At 31.0% G+C, this 22,562-nt stretch overlaps 1 protein-coding gene across 50 annotated transcripts in view; it reads right to left on the bottom strand.

The window, feature by feature from the left end:
• LOC145277786 (uncharacterized) overlaps positions 1–22,562 on the bottom strand; it is a 212,418-nt gene that overhangs the window by 94,379 nt on the left and 95,477 nt on the right. For 8 of the 50 annotated variants that reach the window (XM_080129551.1, XM_080129552.1, XM_080129553.1 and 5 more), the window contains exons 9-45: positions 17,997–18,023; positions 16,206–16,244; positions 16,049–16,087; positions 15,819–15,875; positions 15,655–15,693; positions 15,490–15,546; positions 15,321–15,359; positions 15,157–15,195; positions 14,993–15,049; positions 14,828–14,866; positions 14,664–14,720; positions 14,500–14,556; positions 14,337–14,375; positions 14,168–14,206; positions 14,004–14,060; positions 13,841–13,879; positions 13,676–13,714; positions 13,512–13,550; positions 13,348–13,404; positions 13,184–13,222; positions 13,020–13,076; positions 12,856–12,894; positions 12,692–12,748; positions 12,528–12,566; positions 12,364–12,420; positions 12,200–12,238; positions 12,036–12,092; positions 11,872–11,910; positions 11,708–11,764; positions 11,544–11,582; positions 11,341–11,379; positions 11,175–11,213; positions 11,021–11,059; positions 10,852–10,890; positions 10,108–10,146; positions 9,948–9,986; positions 9,795–9,833 (exon numbers count right to left, since the gene is read on the bottom strand). In XM_080129551.1, coding sequence (XP_079985677.1) covers positions 9,795–9,833; positions 9,948–9,986; positions 10,108–10,146; positions 10,852–10,890; positions 11,021–11,059; positions 11,175–11,213; positions 11,341–11,379; positions 11,544–11,582; positions 11,708–11,764; positions 11,872–11,910; positions 12,036–12,092; positions 12,200–12,238; positions 12,364–12,420; positions 12,528–12,566; positions 12,692–12,748; positions 12,856–12,894; positions 13,020–13,076; positions 13,184–13,222; positions 13,348–13,404; positions 13,512–13,550; positions 13,676–13,714; positions 13,841–13,879; positions 14,004–14,060; positions 14,168–14,206; positions 14,337–14,375; positions 14,500–14,556; positions 14,664–14,720; positions 14,828–14,866; positions 14,993–15,049; positions 15,157–15,195; positions 15,321–15,359; positions 15,490–15,546; positions 15,655–15,693; positions 15,819–15,875; positions 16,049–16,087; positions 16,206–16,244; positions 17,997–18,023 — 1,647 coding nt within the window. The remainder of the gene's footprint in view (positions 1–9,794; positions 9,834–9,947; positions 9,987–10,107; positions 10,147–10,851; positions 10,891–11,020; positions 11,060–11,174; positions 11,214–11,340; positions 11,380–11,543; positions 11,583–11,707; positions 11,765–11,871; positions 11,911–12,035; positions 12,093–12,199; positions 12,239–12,363; positions 12,421–12,527; positions 12,567–12,691; positions 12,749–12,855; positions 12,895–13,019; positions 13,077–13,183; positions 13,223–13,347; positions 13,405–13,511; positions 13,551–13,675; positions 13,715–13,840; positions 13,880–14,003; positions 14,061–14,167; positions 14,207–14,336; positions 14,376–14,499; positions 14,557–14,663; positions 14,721–14,827; positions 14,867–14,992; positions 15,050–15,156; positions 15,196–15,320; positions 15,360–15,489; positions 15,547–15,654; positions 15,694–15,818; positions 15,876–16,048; positions 16,088–16,205; positions 16,245–17,996; positions 18,024–22,562) is intronic. The other 42 variants (XM_080129579.1, XM_080129556.1, XM_080129568.1 and 39 more) reach the window with 41 other exon arrangements.

Raw genomic sequence — 22,562 nt, 5'->3', positions numbered from 1 at the left:
GAGGGGGCAGCTCCCCATTGTCCAGATTGAATAGCAATTGTCTGATATAAGAGGAGTTTGTCCTCACATTGATCAGAGCTGATTGCTTCTGGACGTTTCCTGGCGCGATGCCAAGAACACCTCCGTTTGAATTTAGTTTCACTTTATTTATACTAAAAAGCAGGACAAACAGGGGACAGAGCGAAATAGTCGACGTAAATAATTTTATTATTTTTTTTACACGGTGGTCACCACTTATTAAGGCCTGGAAGCCACTCAGGGATAAGGGTTATTGCAAGTACAGTACGTTAGTGTGGAGATTTGATGAAGTGTTGGAGATTTAATGAATCTAGAGGCGACCCGCGTTCCCAAATCCTAGATATTATTATATAAACAGTTCTAAGCAATAGTAACCCCCCCCCCCCCGGGAACGTGTGCAAAAGAAGCCTTTGCGAGACATACACGAAATGGTCACACACATTTTGCCTTTTATATATATAGATAGATAAAGTTCAGTTTCAGTATTAATCGAACTGTGTTTCTTTTTCTTTTTAAAAATGTTTTATTGCTCTTTTTCAAATGGTCCTGATATAGTACTGACAGTCTGATAAATCTTACCTACATTGCCTGCTGGCATTTTTTAGTTAACAGGACTTCTTACTCTCGGTGGCCGTGGTTACACACACCAATGCTAGGAATGCCTTTTCACTCGCACTATAATAAGTGCAGATATAATACATTTCTACTTCTTTCAAAAACATTAAAAAAAGCCTATGATTTCAATTTCATAGGAAATGCCATCAAATGTGTTTAGAAGTCAACTTCAATATAGCTCAGAATTAACATCTTTAATAGAGCAATTTTACTTTATACTAGACTACCCGTGACCCGTTGGGTCAGTATATTATATTAATGATGGAATTAATGTATGAGCATGACATGTGATATAAAAAATAGGGTAAATGTTACCTTACGCTACAACAAAACACTGACCACCCTAATTTTTTTTAGAGGTATTCGAGGTTGCTAATAACGAATCTGATAATAAAACCCGCCGCAAATTTACCGTTTGCATGGTATGAACCCCTAGACCTTGTGACTATTTTGTGCCATTTCACCGCTTTCAGTAGTGTTTTTCTTACATGATACGTTCGCATGGGAACGAACGTAGTGGGGTGTCTTATCATATCAAGTAGGAATCTTGGCATGCCGGAATCTTTAAGCAGTCATTTCAAATAAAGTTTTTAAAAAAAGTGGTTTATTTATTTATTTATTTATTTATTTATTTATTTTTGTCTTACGTAGTTTTAATGCTTTTTAATTGATCTAAAAAAGTTTTCACAAGCGGTTTACAAAATCATAACCACCAAACATATTTTTAAGTTTTTCGTTCTTTTTTTTGGGGGGGGGATTCAATTATAGGACTTGTGTAGTTTAATAGGTGCTTCTGCAGTTTAATTAACCGTTTTTCCGTAAGTAACGTGCTGACATTTACCATTTAACAAAAATTCTGTTTACATTGGGGTGAGGGTCAGTGGCAGTGCTGGAGCGCGCATGCCCTAGCATCACCACCGCCCCCACCCCAATGTAAACAGAATTTTTGTTAAATGGTAAATGTTGGCACGTTACTTATGGAAAAACGGTTAATTAAACTGCAGAAGCATCTGTTAATGGAATACCCCTCCCCAAAAAAAGAACGAAAAACATACAAATGTGTTTGGTGCTTATGTTTTTGCAAACCACTCGTGAAAACTTTATTTTTTGATCAATTAAAAAAGCATTAAAAACTGTGTAATGACTTACATTTTTTTTTAAACTTCCTTATATGAAAGATTCTTACGCAATGTGATTGGATGCGAATGTATCATGTAAGAAAAACACTACCGAAGGCAGTGAAATGGCACAAAATAGTTACAAGGTCTAGGGGTTCATACCATGCAAACGGGTTTGATTATCAGATTTATTGTCAGCGACCTTGAATAACCCTATAAAACCAAATTAGTGTGGTCAGTGTTCTGTTGTAGCGTAAGGTAACATTTACCAAAAATAGTTTTTTGTGACATAACAGAAACATTTCTATGAAAGTATATTCAAATTAAAAAACAATATAGATAGATTTCTATGAGTCGTTCTGTTTATAATTGTCTATTTTTGAAAAAAAAAAACTTACAACCATTAAATTATAAGTGGTTTGACATACTTATAGGTAAATGTGCACTGAACAGATACCATAATACTTAAGTTAAATTCAAATTTTGATATATCTTTTAATTTAAACGCGAAAAAAAAAAAAACAATTGGGATGCTGAAAACATACACAGTAAAACAATACATTTTACTGTCGCGTAAACCGCCATTGTAAAATGCTCTTAACGGTTAAATGCTCAGTAGATTTATTTGTAAGAAAATTGCGTTAAAATAACTTAAATGTAATACGAAAATGAATGATGAGGGGGTGCAATAAATAATGCCCCTGGCCCACTCCCCATAGCAGTAGAGCAACGAAACTTGGCACAGTTATTAGTCTTTCTCTACATAGGAACCACCCAGAGTTATGCATTTCTCCCATCGTTTGATGCAGCTCTGGAGACCGTTTTTGTAGAACACCCCAGGTTGGTACTCCAACTACGACGTGACTTCATCTGGGAAACGCTTTCCTTTCAAAAACAACTTCATGGCTGGGAAGAGATGAAAGTCAGAGGGTGCAAGATCAGGAGAGTAGGGAGGATGGGAGAGGATTTCATAACCACACGCGCGTGCTTCTGATCTGACGACATGCGAGTTGTGGACTGGAGTGTTGTCCTGCAGGAGGAGGGTACCTTTGCTGATCTTGCCCCGCCTCTTGATTTTGATAGCTTCCCTTAATGTCCTCAAAAGTGAAGCATAATAGACTCCTATAATTGTGATATCCTTTGCCAGGAAATCTGTCATCACTACTCCATCCTGGTCCTAGAAGACTGTGAGCATGACCTTGCCAGCGGAGGGCTGCACCCTTGCTTTCTTTGGAAGTGGTGAGTCCAAGTGCTTCCACTGCATTGACTGGGCTTTGGTCTCTGGATCATAGTGATGGACCCAGTTTTCATCCTGTGTAATGTGTTTTTTTGAAAAACTTTGACTCATCTTCTTGGCACATCTCCAAATTCATCCTTGAGCACTCGATGCGTTCTTGCTTCTGGAATGGTGTGAGCAACCTGGGAATCCATCTGGCACGCACCTTATGCATATACAAATGGTCATGAAGATAGTTTCCACAGACCCTGTACTAATCTTGACATCTTGGGCTATTTGGCGAATAGTAATGCGCCGATCTTCCAAAATGGCAGCCTCAACTTGACGGACAGATACCTCATCAATGGCAGAAGGAGGAGGCGACCAGGTCTGGGAGCTGTTTCCACAGACTTCCGGCCATGTTTGAATTCACAATGCCAACGTTTTACAAGGTCATATGATGGGGCATTATCACCATAAGTTTCTTTCATTTCATCAAAAGTTTCCTGTGGTGTGCGTCCTTTAAAATACAAAAACCGGATCACTGCTCGACATTCAACAAGCTCCATTTCACACCTGAGTCAGTTCAAACACCCGTAAAACAGAAACCACAATTATTTCAGAGCTGTAATTTGCCATATAACCCATAAATATATAAATCATTGCACCTGCAAAATTTCAGCTAGATCAGACAACTGGAAGTGGGTCGGGGGCATTACTTATTGCACGCCCCTCGTAAAAAAAAAAGGCAGAAAGTATTAACAATTGTTTATTTGGATAATTTAAATGCAAAAAAATGGGACGCTGAAAACGTACATAGTAAAACTACGTTTTATTGTCACATTTATTATTTAGTATAATATCGTATATATGAAACAGGTCGATGATTATACGTATTATTTGTAATCACGTTTTGTGTTTGCTTCTCATATCTTGAAGTTTTTTATTCAATAAATTTAAGATATTCGCTTTTCTAAGGACGTCCGTTTGTTTGGACAAAACCGGTTCAGCGATTTGTATTTATTTGTTTACGCTGTTATGGGTTTATGTTTATGTACGCATGCGCAACCGGAAGTCGTAAACTGGATGTTGGGTTACAACACTCGTTACAAGGTCATTTGAGTTTTATAATTATATAGATAATAACAGAACTTTATCAATTGGGCTTTTTCTTTTTTACACCTTTTCCCTGACACATTTAGCTTTAAATATCTTTTTTTTACATTAGCAACCAGAATTATCTTGTGTTTACGTTCACTGCCCAAAACAATACGGCCGGTCTTTTTTTTTTACTGCGAATCATGAACATACAGGATTTTTTTTTAATAATGCAGTAATATTTAACTATTTGCGACATGAAAATGAAGCATATAACATTGATTTTAATTAAAATTAACATGTAAAATAAATAGTTATGATTGCTTTTTAATGAAAACTCAATTTTTCGACTGTTGAATTACATTATTATAACCAAATATTTTTATTCACGCTTTTTCGTTTCCCAATTTTATTTTTATTTTCTTCTTCATTACTTTTCCGATTTCATAAAACTCGGTCAATCGATTATTCGATCGTTTTGTAATTTTTTAAAATTTTTTTTCTATATTACTCGCAGTTCAATCCGGCTTTGCTCGGGCCCTATGTACTGTTCATAACTTGCCCTACGTGTGAATACACTTTATGTAAGATTTCAAATGTTTAGACCAAAATTTGTCTGAGTAGTTGGCAAGACACTGCAAAGGTAAAATCTTTTGAACTTTGACCCCTTGGCAGCTCAAATTTTTTACCCAAACCAGTTAAAAAGCTTGCTCTATCTCTGAATACCCTTTATGTTAAATTTCAAATGTTTAGACCAGAAATTAACTCAGTAATTTTGTAGAGACCGCAGAGGTCAAATTTTTAAAAAAACTTTGACCCCAATTTTGATCCTTAACATTTATTTTTTTGGGCTCAAATCAAATTATAAAATTTGATCCATGTCCAAATAACCTACATTTAAAATATTACGTGTTTAGATCCAAAATTGGCGGAGGAGTTTGGTAGAATTTTTCAAAGGTCAAATCGTTGAACTTTGACCCTTTGACAGCTAAATTTCTAGCCGAAAACCAATTAAAAAGATTTTCTCAAATCTCAATACTCCTGATGTCAAATCTCGAGTCTCTAGATTAAAAATTGACAGAGTTATTTGGTAGGGAAATGTACACACACACACACACACACACACACACACACACACACACATTTTCACTTCTATAGATATACTAGCTGTACTCTGCCATGCGTTGCAGTGGCTCAATTTGGTGTAATGGAAAAGTCTGATGAAAAGAGAAAATGCATGTTTCTTATATTCTTAGTACAGCAATCCACTCCAAAAAGTGAAAAAGAAGGCGAAAATGAAAAAAAAAAATGGTACTCTTGCAGAATTTGATCTGGATCCTCAGGAGTTTCCATCAATTATGGTTTGGGCTCGATCAACGATCAGTGGATGAAGCTGAACGTAGCAAAAATGTTGAAACGCTAAATGTTTTTTTGTTTGTTTGTTTTCTGTATACAAAAATGTGAGTTAGTAATTAATATTTGGGTGATGGGGATGGGGGGGGGGTCTACTATACACAGATTCGAAAAAGTTGTCCAAAAACAAATAAATGAAAGCAAAGGTAAGGTAAGTTACGTTTCTACCTAACTGGGTAATTGTTTAGTGATTTTATGTAATGTAAAATGTTTAATCGGCTTGAAAAACAGAAATGGTCATGGATTCTGTTGAATACGTTAAGTTTGGGAAAGTAAGTTGGAAACTAAAAACTATACAAAACAGTGTCAGAAACTCACCGAACATATGTTACCATGACATAGGCTGGCATAATCGGTGGATTTCTGACAGTATTTTGTATAGTTTTTTAGTTTTAACTCTCACTTTCTCAAACTTAACGTAATCAACAGTGTCCGCCACCATTTGTAGCTTTCAAATACACAGATAAACACTATTTTTCGAGCCAACAAAACGTTATATTAAATGAAAAGGGTTTGTATTACTAAAAACAGATACAAAGAAGTTGTGAAAAAATAAATATATAACAAATAAATGTTATCAAAGGCAAGAAAAGTAAATGTTCTACCTAACTGGATGAGGTTTTAGTGTTTTTATGTAATGTATAATGTTTAATCGGTTCAAAAACATTCAATGAAAAATACAAATAGCGGCAGACTGTATCGAACACGTTAAGTTTGGAGAAATTTGGGGAAAATGAGTTTAAACTAAAAAAAACTATACAAAATACTGTTAGGAACTCACTCAATATATGTTACCGTGACGTAGGCTGGCATATAATCGGTGGTTTTAAACTTTTGCTCAATACAGGTGAGAACTTTTTAGTCCCTTTTCGTGATTACCTGGTTTGAGGATATTTGTACAACTAAATGGCAAATCTGCCACAAAAAAATTGGTATTATTTTACTTTAAGGCCCGTTTCACATTCGTATATAACAAAATATTTTATTGTAGATTTCGGTGTGCTAAAAACAAATCTGCAAACCGTTTCCGTCACAAAAAGAAAGTTTTCATGATATGAAGAGATTACTTTTTCGAAAAGCGGGTGATCACTTTTCTGTGTAAATTTAACTTAGAATGAGCACCTACTTTCTGGCCACCTGAGAGAGGGGCATTTTTCTGCGTGTTTCTTGGCTAAAAGGTTTTTTGTTTGATTTCTTTTGCATGGTAATAACCCCTGAACTCTGGGACTATTTTCTGTTTCACAGCTGTAGCCTTTGTTTACGCTATGCGTGAGCATAAACGAAAGCTGTTTAGACAATAAACATGGGAAAAAATCACCCCTCTCTCAGGTGGCTAGAAAGTGGGCGCTATTTTAAGTTAAATTTACATGGAAAAGTGATTGAACACTTTTCGAAAAAGTAATTTCTTCATATCATAAAAACTATTTTTTGCAACGGAAACGGTTTGCAGATTCGTTTTTAGCACACCAAAATCTACACAAAAAAATTTGTTATATACGAACGTGAGACGCACGGCCCCTAATGGAAAATTTTATCAAAAATCCTGTGTAAAATAGTTTTCAATAAAAACAGCAAATGAATTCGATAGAAAAAAATGGATGCTATTTTTTTAATTATTTTTTGTGTGTTTCTTGGCTAAAAAGTTATTTGTTTGATTTCTTTTGCATTGTAATAACCCCTGAACTCTGGGACTATTTTCCATTTCACAGACATAGCCTTTGTTTACGCTATGCGCGAGCATAAACGAAGGCTGTTAAATATGCACTCACGTACCAAACTGCCTTGTCGAAAAACCTTTAAGCCAATAAACACAAAAATAAATGCTCCTTCCTTAGGTGACCAGAAAGTGGGTGCTCATTTTAAGTTAAATTTACATGGAAAAGTGATCACACACTTTTTGAAAAAATTTTTTCATATCATGAAAACTATTTTTTGTATTCCTTGGGCGTTGAGTTCCACAGCGACCCACAGAATTATTTAATGGTCGTTCCCTTAGTCCCCCCCCAGTCAAGGCTAACGCATGCGCACGTAACATTTTTTTTTTATTTCGCACTTTTACAAACATTATTTACGTTGGCTTAACTCTTTTCATAAATCATTAAAAAAAAAGTAACTAAACCATTTATTGATAATTTGTCATGTGTACAAACATTTATTTATTTATTTACGTTGGCTTAACTCTTTTCATGAATAAAAAAAGTTTTACTCTTTAAGAATAATAAAAGGAAAAAGTTACTAAACATTTATTAATAATTTCTCACGGACTTACGGTGGCTTAACTCTTTTCATGAATTATAAAAAAAAAAGTAACTAAACCGTTTATTGATAATTTCTCACTTGCAAACATTTATAATTTACATGAACAGATAAGTCTGCTGGTTTGCCATGGAACTCAATGCCCACCCCAAAAAGTATTTTGTTATATACGAACGTGAGACGTGCCTTCATGGAAAATTTTATCAAAGTTCCGAGATGCCATTTTTTTTTTTTTAATAACATAAGAAATTAAGAATTAGACAAATTTATTTTAGGTAGGCTTCAACAGGAAAGCTTTAAGCCAAAAGAATGGATTCTTGGAAATCGAGATGTCGTTAGACGCCGCGTACCAAACTGCCTTGTCAAAAAACCTTTTAGCCAATAAACACGAAAATAAATGCCCTTCACTCAGGTGGCCAGAAAGAGGGTGCTCATTTTAAGTTAAATTTACATGGAAAAGTGATCACACACATTTCGAAAAAAAATTTCATCATATCATGAAAACTATTTATGGTACTCCTTGAGTGTTGAGTTCCATGGCGACCTGCAGAATTATTCAACGGTTGTTCCCTTACACCCCCCCTTAGTCAAAGCTAACGTATGCGCACATAACATTTTTTTTATTTACTTACATTGCCTTTCGCACTATTACAAACATTATTTACGTTGGCTTAATTCTTTTCATGAATAAAAAAAAGTTTTACTCTTTAAGAATAATAAAAGGAAAAAATTACTAAACATTTATTAATTTCTCACGTACTTACGTTAGCTACTATTAAGTAGATAGTGAAATGTTGTAATTCGAAAGTCGACAACACGTGGTGCAAGTGAAAGGCTCATTTCTACCAGAAATGAAATGGAGGATAGTCTCGCAGTTACGAAAAATATTTTTATTTTATTTTATATTTTTATAATTCGCAATGTTAAATTATTTTAATGATATGAAAACACTCATTGACTTTACAGATAGATTTTCCGAAAATTTCAATTAAGTTGGTAATGTAGAAATATGGTTTTATCGATTTTGAACGAACCAAGAATTACATTTTTATATATATAGATAGATTTATTTTTTTATTTGTTTGGGGAAGACAGTCATTGAATTAGGTTTGCAGCATACATTTAAACAGTTGTGACCGTATGAAAATAATAAGAGATTTTCCCATAACATTTTCATATACAAACACTACTATATACAATTGCATGTAAATTTACCATCATAACTAGCAAATACAAATTCTGCATAAGTACATCATGCTCCTTGTTTTGCTCAGGCTTTAAACAATACTCCTTACTGGTCATGTCTGCCATTGAACACCAGTTATTAAGACAGCAAGTGCCCGTCAGTGCAAGCCAGACAGCGATTGATAGCACCAGCCAGTGCTATGAAGTGACAGTACCCAACTTAAAAGTGATGACGCCAAACACTCAGTGACAGTGCCTGACAATTGGAGACAGGCGATTTGCTAGCCAGTTCCCGACAGTTCCTGCTCCTGTCAAGAAGTGACAGTAACCACCTAAAAATTATTGTCAGTCACATTCATAACCACCAGTGACCCAACAGTGTCTGCTATGGGATAAAAAGGCTAGACAATGGCTGACAGAGTACGAATATAAAGACAGGTCACTTCTTTTTATTGCAGTCCAATGGGCTTGACACTGATCATGATCAATAGTGACTGACTATCACTGATTATGACCAAACACAATTAACTACTTATAAACTCAAATAACCACCAGTGAAAGACAGACAATTAAATTCTAGAGTACACAAAGTATCTAGTGGATGCTTATGCCGACAATGCCTGATGGTTAAAAACAGACGCTTTCAGTCCAGTTCAATGGAGACCGACATTGAGCATGCTCACCAATGAGTGCAAGCACCCATGAAATATCGCTCCAAACCAACACTAAATGCCAGAAAACCAAATTGATGACAGTGACAGTCAGTGAGTTCCACTACTAACAAATGCTAGATAATGTCTGACAGTAAACTAATAACTACTAGTGGTAAATAAAATACATTAAAAACGAATAAAAATTGTAATGAAAAGATATACCTCTTTGCTGCCACTCGATATGTTTTTCTGTTACATCCTCTGAAAAAAACCCAACAGAAAACAACAATTCAAATATAATATCTTTTTTTTATAATTGGTAAACTAAAAACGACTACAATACATGAAAAAAAAAACTGTAATGAAAAAATATACCTCTTTGCTGCAGCTCGATATGTTTCTCTGTGACATCATCTGAAAAAAAAACACAACAATTCAAATATAATATCTTTTTCAAATATTTGGTAAACTAATACCTACAAGTGGTAAATTAAATACATGACAAAAGAATAAAAATTTTAATGAAAAAATATACCTCTTTGCTGCAACTCGACAGGTTTCTCTGTGACATCATCTAAAACAAACACAAAAAACAACAGTTCAAATATAATATCTTTTTCAAAAAATTTAAAACTTATTAACTGCTAATGGTAAATAACATACATGAAAAAAAGAATGAAAATAGTAATGAAAAAATATGCCTCTCTACTGCAAAAACCCACAAAAAACAGCAATTCAAAAAAATTATCTTTTTCAAATATTTTGATAACATATATACTACGAATGGTAAATAAAACGTGTTAATCTGTGACATCATCATATAAAAAACACAAAAAACAACAATTAAAATATAATATTTATTTTTCAAATCTTTTGATAACTATTAACCACCAATGGTAAATAAAATACATGAAAAAGAATAAAAATCTTAATGAATAATACACCTCTTTGCTCCAAGTTGACATGATTTCCTGTGACATCATCTGATAAAAAAAAACACAAAAAAACAACAATTCCAATATAATATCTTTTTCAAATAATTGGTAAACTAATAACTACTAGTAGTAAAATAAATACATGAAAAACAGAGTAAAAATTGTAATAAAGAGTATAGCTCTTTGCTGCATCTCGACATGTTTTTCTGTGACATCATCGGAAAAAAAAAGCACACAAAAAAAACAATTCAAATATATCTTTTTCAATCATTTGGTAAATTAAAAACAACTGGTGGTAAATTAAATACATGAAAACAGAATAAAAATTGTAATAAAGAAAATACCTCTTTGCTGCAACTCGACATGTTTTTCTATTGTATCATCTGAAAAAAACCCACAGAAAAAAACAATTCGAATATAATATCTCTTTTTAAATATTTAGAAAACTAATAACTACTAGTGATAAATAAAATACATGAAAAAATGAATAAAAATTGTAATGAAATAATGTACCTCTTTGCTGCAACTTGGCATATTTCTCTGCGACATCCTCTGAAAAAGACAAAAAAACAACAATTCAAATATAATATCTTGTTTAATATTTGGAAAACTAATGGTAAATAAAATACATGAAAAAATGAATAAAAATTGTAATAAAAAAATGTACCTCTTTGCTGCAACTCGAAATGTTTCTCTGTGAAATCCTCTGAAAAAAACAAAAAAAAACAACAATTAAAATATAATATCTTGTTTAATATTTGGAAAACTAATAACTACTGATGGTAAATAAAATACATGAAAAAATGAATAAAAATTGTAATGAAAAAATGTACCTCCTTGCTGCAACTCCAAATGTTTCTCTGTGACATCCTCTGAAAAAGAAAAAAAAAAAAAACTAAAATATAATATCTTGTTTTCTATTTGAAAAACAACAATTCAAATATAATATCTTGTTTTCTATTAGGAAAACTAATAACTACTAGTGGTAAATAAAATACAAGAAAAAATGAATAAAAATTGTAATGAAATAATGTACCTCTTTGTTGCAACTCCAAATGTTTCTCAGCGACATCCTCTGAAAAAGACAAAAAAACAACAATTCAAATATAATATCTTGTTTAATATTTGGAAAACTAATAACTACTGATGGTAAATAAAATAAATGAAGAAATGAATAAAAATTGTAATGAAATAATGTACCTCTTTGCTGCAACTCAGCAAGTTTCTCTGCGACATCCTCTGAAAAAGACAAAAAAACTACAATTCAAATATAATATCTTGTTTAATATTTGGAAAACTAATAACTACTAGTGGTAAATAAAATACAAGAAAAAATGAATAAAAATTGTAATGAAATAATGTACCTCTTTGTTGCAACTCCAAATGTTTCTCAGCGACATCCTCTGAAAAAGACAAAAAAACAACAATTCAAATATAATATCTTGTTTAATATTTGGAAAACTAATAACTACTGATGGTAAATAAAATAAATGAAGAAATGAATAAAAATTGTAATGAAATAATGTACCTCTTTGCTGCAACTCAGCAAGTTTCTCTGCGACATCCTCTGAAAAAGACAAAAAAACTACAATTCAAATATAATATCTTGTTTAATATTTGGAAAACTAATAACTACTAGTGGTAAATAAAATAGAAGAAAAAATGAATAAAAATTGTAATGAAATAATGTACCTCTTTGTTGCAACTCCAAATGTTTCTCAGCGACATCCTCTGAAAAAGACAAAAAAACAACAATTCAAATATAATATCTTGTTTAATATTTGGAAAACTAATAACTACTGATGGTAAATAAAATAAATGAAGAAATGAATAAAAATTGTAATGAAATAATGTACCTCTTTGCTGCAACTCAGCAAGTTTCTCTGCGACATCCTCTGAAAAAGACAAAAAAACTACAATTCAAATATAATATCTTGTTTAATATTTGGAAAACTAATAACTACTAGTGGTAAATAAAATAGAAGAAAAAATGAATAAAAATTGTAATGAAATAATGTACCTCTTTGTTGCAACTCCAAATGTTTCTCAGCGACATCCTCTGAAAAAGACAAAAAAACAACAATTCAAATATAATATCTTGTTTAATATTTGGAAAACTAATAACTACTGATGGTAAATAAAATAAATGAAGAAATGAATAAAAATTGTAATGAAATAATGTACCTCTTTGCTGCAACTCAGCAAGTTTCTCTGCGACATCCTCTGAAAAAGACAAAAAAACTACAATTCAAATATAATATCTTGTTTAATATTTGGAAAACTAATAACTACTAGTGGTAAATAAAATAGAAGAAAAAATGAATAAAAATTGTAATGAAATAATGTACCTCTTTGTTGCAACTCCAAATGTTTCTCAGCGACACCCTCTGAAAAAGACAAAAAAACAACAATTGAAATATAATATCTTGTTTAATATTTGGAAAACTAATAACTACTGATGGTAAATAAAATAAATGAAGAAATGAATAAAAATTGTAATGAAATAATGTACCTCTTTGCTGCAACTCAGCAAGTTTCTCTGCGACATCCTCTGAAAAAGACAAAAAAACTACAATTCAAATATAATATCTTGTTTAATATTTGGAAAACTAATAACTACTAGTGGTAAATAAAATAGAAGAAAAAATGAATAAAAATTGTAATGAAATAATGTACCTCTTTGTTGCAACTCCAAATGTTTCTCAGCGACATCCTCTGAAAAAGACAAAAAAACAACAATTCAAATATAATATCTTGTTTAATATTTGGAAAACTAATAACTACTGATGGTAAATAAAATAAATGAAGAAATGAATAAAAATTGTAATGAAATAATGTACCTCTTTGCTGCAACTCAGCAAGTTTCTCTGCGACATCCTCTGAAAAAGACAAAAAAACTACAATTCAAATATAATATCTTGTTTAATATTTGGAAAACTAATAACTACTAGTGGTAAATAAAATACATGAAAAAATGAATAAAAATTGTAATGAAATAATGTACCTCTTTGCTGCAACTTGGCATGTTTCTCTGCTACATCCTCTGAAAAAGACAGAAAAACAACAATTCAAATATAATATCTTGTTTTCTTTTTGGAAAACTAATAACTACTAGTGGTAAATAAAATACATAAAAAAATGAATAAAAATTGTAATGAAATAATGTACCTCTTTGCTGCAACTTGGCATGTTTCTCTGCTACATCCTCTGAAAAAAACAGAAAAACAACAATTCAAATATAATATCTTGCTTTCTATTTGGAAAACTAAAAACTACTAGTGGTAAATAAAATACATGAAAAAAATGAATAAAAATTATAATGAAAAAATGTACCTCTTTGCTGAAATGCCAAATGTTTCTCAGTGACATCCTCTGAAAAAAAAAAAAACAACAATTCAAATATAATATCTTGTTTTCTATTTGGAAAACTAATAACTACTAGTGGTAAATAAAATACATGAAAAAAATGAATAAAAATTGTAATGAAATAATGTACCTCTTTGTTGCAACTCCAAATGTTTCTCTGCGACATCCTCTGAAAAGGACAAAAAAACTACAATTCAAATAAAATATCTTGTTTTCTATTAGGAAAACTAATAACTACTAGTGGTAAATAAAATACATAAAAAAATGAATAAAAATTGTAATGAAATAATGTACCTCTTTGCCGCAACTCCAAATGTTTCTCTGCGACATCCTCTGAAAAAGACAAAAAAAAAAACAACAATTCAAATATAATATCTTGTTTTCTATTTGGAAAACTAATAACTACTAGTGCTAAATAAAATACATGAAAAAAATGAATAAAAATTGTAATGAAATAATGTACCTCTTTGCTGCAACTCGAAATGTTTCTCTGTGACATCCTCTGAAAAAAAAACAAAACAACAATTCAAATATAATATCTTGTTTTCTATTTGGAAAACTAATAACTACTAGTGGTAAATAAAATACATAAAAAAATGAATAAAAATTGTAATGAAATCATGTACCTCTTTGCTGCAACTCGAAATGTTTCTCTGTGACATCCTCTGATAAAGACAAAAACACTACAATTCAAATAAAATATCTTGTTTTCTATTAGGAAAACTAATAACTACTAGTGCTAAATAAAATACAAGAAAAAATGAATAAAAATTGTAATGAAATAATGTACCTCTTTGCTGCAACTCGAAATGTTTCTCTGTGACATCCTCTGAAAAAGACAAAAAAACTACAATTCAAATAAAATATCTTGTTTTCTATTAGGAAAACTAATAACTACTAGTGCTAAATAAAATACATGAAAAAAATGAATAAAATTGTAATGAAAAAATGTACCTCTTTGCTGAAATGCCAAATGTTTCTCAGTAACATCCTCTGAAAAAAACAGAAAAACAACAATTCAAATATAATATCTTGTTTTCTATTTGGAAAACTAATAACTACTAGTGGTAAATAAAATACATGAAAAAAATGAATAAAAATTGTAATGAAATAATGTACCTCTTTGCTGCAACTCCAAATGTTTCTCTGTGACATCCTCTGAAAAAGACAAAAAAACTACAATTCAAATAAAATATCTTGTTTTCTATTAGGAAAACTAATAACTACTAGTGCTAAATAAAATACATAAAAAAATGACTAAAAATTGTAATGAAAAAATGTACCTCTTTGCTGCAACTCCAAATGTTTCTCTGCGACATCCTCTTAAAAAGACAAAAAAAAAAACACAATTCAAATATATCTTGTTTTCTATTAGGAAAACTAATAACTACTAGTGGTAAATAAAATACATGAAAAAATGAATAAAAATTGTAATGAAATAATGTACCTCTTTGCCGCAACTCGAAATGTTTCTCTGCGACATCCTCTGAAAAAGACAAAAAAAAAAAACAACAATTCAAATATAATATCTTGTTTTCTATTTGGAAAACTAATAACTACTAGTGGTAAATAAAATACATAAAAAAATGAATAAAAATTGTAATGAAATCATGTACCTCTTTGCTGCAACTCCAAATGTTTCTCTGTGACATCCTCTGATAAAGACAAAAACACTACAATTCAAATAAAATATCTTGTTTTCTATTAGGAAAACTAATAACTACTAGTGCTAAATAAAATACATGAAAAAAATGAATAAAAATTGTAATGAAATAATGTACCTCTTTGCTGCAACTCGAAATGTTTCTCTGTGACATCCTCTGAAAAAAAAACAAAACAACAATTCAAATATAATATCTTGTTTTCTATTTGGAAAACTAATAACTACTAGTGGTAAATAAAATACATGAAAAAAATGAATAAAAATTGTAATGAAATAATGTACCTCTTTGCTGCAACTCCAAATGTTTCTCTGCGACATCCTCTGAAAAAGACAAAAAAACTACAATTCAAATATAATATCTTGTTTTCTATTTGGAAAACTAATAACAAGTAGTTGTTAATTAAAATACAATAATTTAAATATAATATCTTTTTCAAATATTTGGTAAATTAATAAGTAGTGGTAAATTAAATACATGTAAAAAAAATACAAATTGTGATTAAAAAATATACCTCTTCGCTGCAACTCGACAAGTTTTCTTGTTACACCATCTGAAAAGAAACAAAAACAATTGAAATATAATATCTTTTTCAAATATTTGGTAAATTAATAAGTAGTGGTAAATTAAATACATGTAAAAAAAATACAAATTGTGATTAAAAAATATACCTGTTCGCTGCAACTCGACAAGTTTTCTTGTTACATCATCTGAAAAGAAACAAAAACAATTAAAATATAATATCTTTTTCAAATATTTTAATACCTATTAACTACAAATGGTAAATAACATACAGGAAAAAGTGAATAAAAACTGTAATGTAAAACATACCCCCTTTGCTGTAACTGAATATGTTTTCCTGTGATATCATCCGAAAAGAAAAAAAACAATAATTAAAATATAAATTCTTTTTCAAATATTTTGTTAACTATTTACTGCTAGTGGTAAATAAAATACACGAAAAATAGAACAAAAATTTTAATGAAAAAATATACTTGACATGTTTGTCTGTGACATCATCAGAAAAGAACAACAAAAAACAACAATTCAAACACAAATTCTTTTTCAAATATTCGGTAAAAAGGGCACAGAAATTAAACCATCTAATGCCAATCCTTCTGTAAATTTGGAGGTGGAAGTGTGATGATTTGGGGCTGCTTTTCTACAAATGAACTTGGAGGAATTGAAAACATAGAAAGGAAAATGAATGCAGCAAAATACACAAAGATTTATTTAATGCATCTGTTCAATAATGCTGCAGATTTAGGATTGGGCCGTGATTTTTATCTTCCAGCAAGACAATAATCTCGAGCGCAAGGCTAAAATAACTATGAAATGCTTTAAGGATAATGGGATTAACGTTCTACAGTTGTCTAGTCAGTCATCCGACCTACATTCCAGTGAAAAAGTTCAAATTAAGGAATGCATGCAAGAGATCCCAAGTATATCAAGGAATTGAGAAAAATTTGCAAAGAAAAATGGCTAAAACTACCAGCAAGTGCTTGTAAGAAACTAGTAGGCAGTTATGGAAAGCATTTGGAGGCTGCAAAACAGAACAGAGGATATACAACTAAATATTAGTAAATGTATTAAGTACTTTTGCATATGGATAATTTGATTTTTCGTTAATAAATATTTGCCAACTAAATATATAATATATATCCCTTTTATTTTTAGATACATAATCTGTTCAAAGATTGTAAATTTCATTCAAATTAACTTGACATATTTTGAGAAATACGAAGAAAAACAATCTACCAAATATTTTTGCTACCCACTGTATATCATAGTGGATCTTATTCAAGTTACAAAATACAATTAGTCCGCAAAATATTTCCTGTATTTGTTTATATATTTTTATAATACCTATCTTTTTATATCAGTCTTGTGTGTCTTCTTCTGTATGCTTTATTTCAATATCTTACCAATTTCAATAAGTGACAATTTAACCGTTTTTTTTTTTGTTTTTTTTTTTGGTAAAATAACTACAATATTTCGATTTTTATTTGATTAATTCATGAGGAAATTGTTGGTGTTAATCCAAAAAATTTCCTTTATACTGAACAGAACTAATGATTTATTATTTAACTAGCTAATAGAACCATTTGTTTTCAATGAGATTTCCACAGTAATAAAAATAAAGTGATTAATGGAAATAGCATGTGATAATGCAGATTGCACCTGAAACCCAAGACATTTAAAATGAACAATAAAACAAAACAAAAAATCAGGAATGATGAAATAGACCTATTGACTGTTGTTTCATGAGTTTCTTTGACTTAAGATCTTTCTTAAATCTTTTGATAATTATTTCGATTTTTATTCAGATAATTTAAGTAAAAATTGTTTTTATTAATGTATAAATATGCGTTTATACTGAACAGAAGAGATGATTTGTCGACAAACATTAAAAATTATTATCAGCTTTTCTGATAGCATGAAAAAAAAATGATGAAATTTACCTATTAGCTGTAATTTTATGACTTTTCCTGAAAAGAAAGAAAACAATTTTTTAAAGAGTGTAAAAATAGATTCTTTGTAATCATTGGATAATTATTTTCGATTTTATTTCGTCAGTTTAACATAAAAATGTTTATATTAATCTATAAAAATGTCTTTCATACTGAACAATATAGATGGCTTATTCTATTACAAGCCAATTTAAACATATTTCCACTGGTCTTGTGAGTAATAATTAAAATGGGGCATCACTACTAAAATATTAACACAAACAATATATAAAAAAGGAATGGAGAAATATGTCTATTTTTATTACTAGTAAAAAATGCCATTATGCTAAATACAGTAAATGACTTATTACATTTACATATTCGACTAAAAGTAAAAAGAAACAATAAAACAAATAACCACAAAGTTGATATTGTCTTAATCGTCAGTGCCCCAGATGAATAATATCTAATATTTAGAAAAAAAAAATTAGTTGATCCTAAACTGGGACAGATTTCATTCGGTGAGAGGGTCGGTTTCCATTCACATTATGTACTAAATAAAGAGAAGAAACTGAATTCCCTTATATCGACTCATTCATCAAAGTCTGTGTGTATGTCTGGAAAGAAGAATGGGCTGGGTGGAGAAGTAAGATGAAGGAGGAGGGAAACCGGGGAGAAGGAAAGAGAGAAATATAGAGAGACGGATAGAGAAATAGAAGTTTTAATATAAATACATTACACTTTTACCCCGGGCAACGTCGGGTAGCCTTGCTAATCTATTATAAACTATTTTCACTGGCATTTCCACAGGTTTTGCAAGTAATGATTTTGGGGATGCAGAATCACCTGACAATAAGAAATGAGTCTTTAAGGAATTTAAATGAAAGTTCTTATAATCTTACATCTTTAGAAACTTATTTGGATTTTTATTCAATCAGTTTAACAGAATATTGTTTCTATTAATCTAGGGGAAAAAATCTTTATGCTGAACGTTATCTATTTTCAATGGCATTTCTATGGGGTTTTTGTCAATAAAACTCTCATTAAGAATGATTATCCAATCAGCTATATTGGAAGCAATACAGGCCACATTTCTTTTCTGAAAATAGTATGCAAGGTAATTTTAGGGACGAAAGCTCTAAAGCTGTCCCAATTAACTTTTGATTATTGGTAAACTCAGTGACAGAAACAGACATCCAAAGTTTTCTTTCATTTAGAATTGGTCTTAATTGAAACAACTGAGTGATCAAGGAATCCTAGTATAGATAAAACATTAGATGTTCTCTGTTCAGAGCTAGTTGTTACAAAGAGATCAAGAAGTCATGAACTGTTCATGAACATTGAGTATGTGAGTAGATTTATCAACAATTTGAGTCAGCTCATAAGGAAAGAATTGTGACAGAAGCTTTCTTCATCATTAGTCTTGTTAGAGTGAACTAAAGCCATTCTACATTATGGACATTAAAGGAGAGGATATGTAATCTATATAAGACATATCAAACTCAAAGTCTCCTTAGGGCCATAGGAGTTGTTGATTCATATTGTCATGAAGGCCGCAAAAGTTGAACACGACCAGCTCAGACCAAAAAAGAAATTAATATTTTTTGACCAGCGATTTTTAAAACTCACTACTACCTTTAAAAATACATTCTTAACCTTTATTTTTTTAATAAAATCAGCAAAGATGAAAGTTTTAATAATAAAAATATACTTTAATTTTTGAACGAAAGCTAAAAATTGGAAAAAATTACTGAACTTTACTACTAAATTAAAAAGTCAAGTTCAAACTTTAAAAATCTAAATAGATTAAACAAATATTTATGTGACAAAATTAATGACCAATAATTGGCTGCATGCTTAATTTACAAAATACAAATGTAATTAAATTAATTTTTCGTATAGTTTTAAATAAAATCATTATCTTTTATAAAGACAGATTCAAAAAATAGTTTTACTGCATTTTCAAAGAGAGATAATCCACAAAATTCAATATTACTGTTTAATTCAATATAACTGTTTAACTTTCATTTTAAATAAAGGATGGTAGCACCAATATGATGAAAATATCGTTTTAAAATAATAAAAAAAAAAATACACATTAGAATAAGGAAACTTTAGTTAATTCTAGTAGTTAGGTGCACCCATACAAAAAAAAAAAAAAAAAAAATTAGTCTAAATTATTATTTAGCTTAGATGTTTTGTTTTTTTATACATCTTGACTGAAAATTATCTCCTCCCACTTCTACTATGCCGAAACGTACCAAACCCTATGCCAATGAATTGTGGGAGAAAGGAAGATCATTTGTGTGGGCCGCAAACGTGTCTATGATGGGCTGCATGCAGACCGTGGGCCGTGTGTTTCATATGCTTGATCTATATGATATCAGGAAAGTACTAAGGAGATAAGACTCCAAAAACATATTGTTTGAATTTAGCCTCCTAAAGAAAACACCATGAACAAAAACTGTTTGTGTGCTATTATACAGAAAAGCATGCTGCTCACAAAAGGTAAAGTTAGATGAACATTAGAATGCGGTAATGTGTGGAGGTATTGAAAAGTCGAGTAAGGCTGACCACATATGAAGGAAAAAGGGAAATAATTTAGTCTTGTTGAATGGAATAAAAATTATAGAGAAAAATATTATATTTAGAATTTGGCAAAATCTGATATATGATAAATACAAATTAATCAATAATGAAACCCCTACAGGCCAGAGCAAGTGCACAGCTTGGAAGAAACGTGCACCTGGCTCCAATCCCCGTGGCATCACCTTTACCTCCGTCTAGTGGTAGGATTTGCTCCCACACCGCTGTGGTTCGTCCACCTGTCCTAAAATCTTGGTTCGGCTTTCAAACTGCATCAATAGGGCCGTTCTGAAATAGACTGCACTTCCATGCAACAGGAATTCGATAAACAAAGACAAAAGAAGTCAAGGATCAGTCTTTTTTCATAATGCAAAATAATTATTGCGCTAAAGATTACAAGTTAGAATGTTCATAGGCATTGGTTACTTTGTACAATTCATAGGGGCTGGTAACCGCTCGCTAACAAAGTTCTTCGTTTATCATCAATTTATAGTTTAAAAAAAAATCAACTCAGAAAGAAAACAGTCTTAACTAGGATGCAGGGGGGGGGGGGCGAAGAACATGCATGACTGTGTGTCATCTCAGATGTCTTCGCTTTTCCTTATATTGAGAATTGGTTAGCTGTAACTCCAATACCGGTCGCAAATGGTCATCAGCTAATCGGAAGCCTCTGTCCCTTTGTCTTTTGCCCTTCTCTAGGTCCAGTCACGCTCAGTCTCCAAAGTGGAGGATCCAAGTATTTCCATTACACCCAGAACTTCGGCAACCCTCACCCCAATTCCTGGACAACAATCTTTAGTTTTTTTTATGCTCACTTGAATTTGTTGGGCTACAGGTTTATTGCCCCCTGACCTCTGTCCCAACTGAATTTCATCCCAAACTTAATTACCATATCAGTAAAAAGCAATAAATGTACAAGTACTTCCATGGATGGACGATTTTATAGCCTCATTCACAGCGGTTGTCTTCACTTTGATGGCCCCCCCCCATACTCTTCTCTCTTAATTGATGCATTTTCAACTGATACTCAACAACCAATTCTGGGACCACTCAGAAATCAAGATCTGATTTTATGAGAAACAGTCTTTATCTTGAAATAAACAGTTTCTCTTTTGTTTTCTTTGTCTTTTTCTTTCCAATGTCCACAAATAACTATGCCAGCCCCTATGAATTGTACAAAATAACTGTGTGTGTGTGTGTGTGCCTTGAATTGACGTCATATCAACCTTTTCTACCATGCCTTTTTTTTCTACATCCTTATCAGCATCATCGCAGCATCCGTGAACTTGCCACAATAACATATGTTTGGATTAACAAACTTTGTGCATCAGTAATCCATCAGTCAAAATCTAATCCAAAAGAAACATCAAACACATAATTGCTTATTTATTTGATTATTATTAGTTGTTATATATCGCATACAATTGCTAATATCAATTAAAAACTTAAAAATAATTCTCAGTAATTGTAATACTTAGCTTAAGATTAATTAAATTAGTCATAGTATATAATATTTATTTTTTATAGTTAATTCAAGATAATTAAAATAGGTTTACAAATTAGCATTGAATAAAACAGGGACTGTCTACATAGCTTTTCAGGCTAAAATTTAAATTTAGATTTAATTCGAGTTTAACATCAAACTTAAGTAATGGAATATGCAAAATGTACTAAAAACTATATGCAGGATACTGTTATAGTCACTAGCGTAGCTAAGGGGGTGGCGGTCCACTCTGGGTGACAGCCATAGAGGAGTGACAAAATTTCCCCTAAAAACAATTTTTCAGCCAGACTAAGGTGCGAAAATAGTCGGAAATAAAATTTATTTATTATATATTATGTAATTTTTAAGTTTTAGTTTAAAAAAAATCTTTTTCAGAATATTACAAACTCTTATATATAATTAATTAGTCATTCAAAAATCTTTTTGTCGATTTTTATTGAAAACTCTAAATCCTGTACTTTTGAAATCATTTGATGACATTCATTTTT

Source organism: Euprymna scolopes, chromosome 6 (genome assembly GCF_053919585.1).
Source record: "Euprymna scolopes isolate OS-2025 chromosome 6, ASM5391958v1, whole genome shotgun sequence".
In the NCBI taxonomy this organism is placed as follows: Eukaryota; Metazoa; Mollusca; class Cephalopoda; order Sepiida; family Sepiolidae; genus Euprymna; species Euprymna scolopes.
This window is presented reverse-complemented; position numbering and strand designations above follow the sequence as displayed.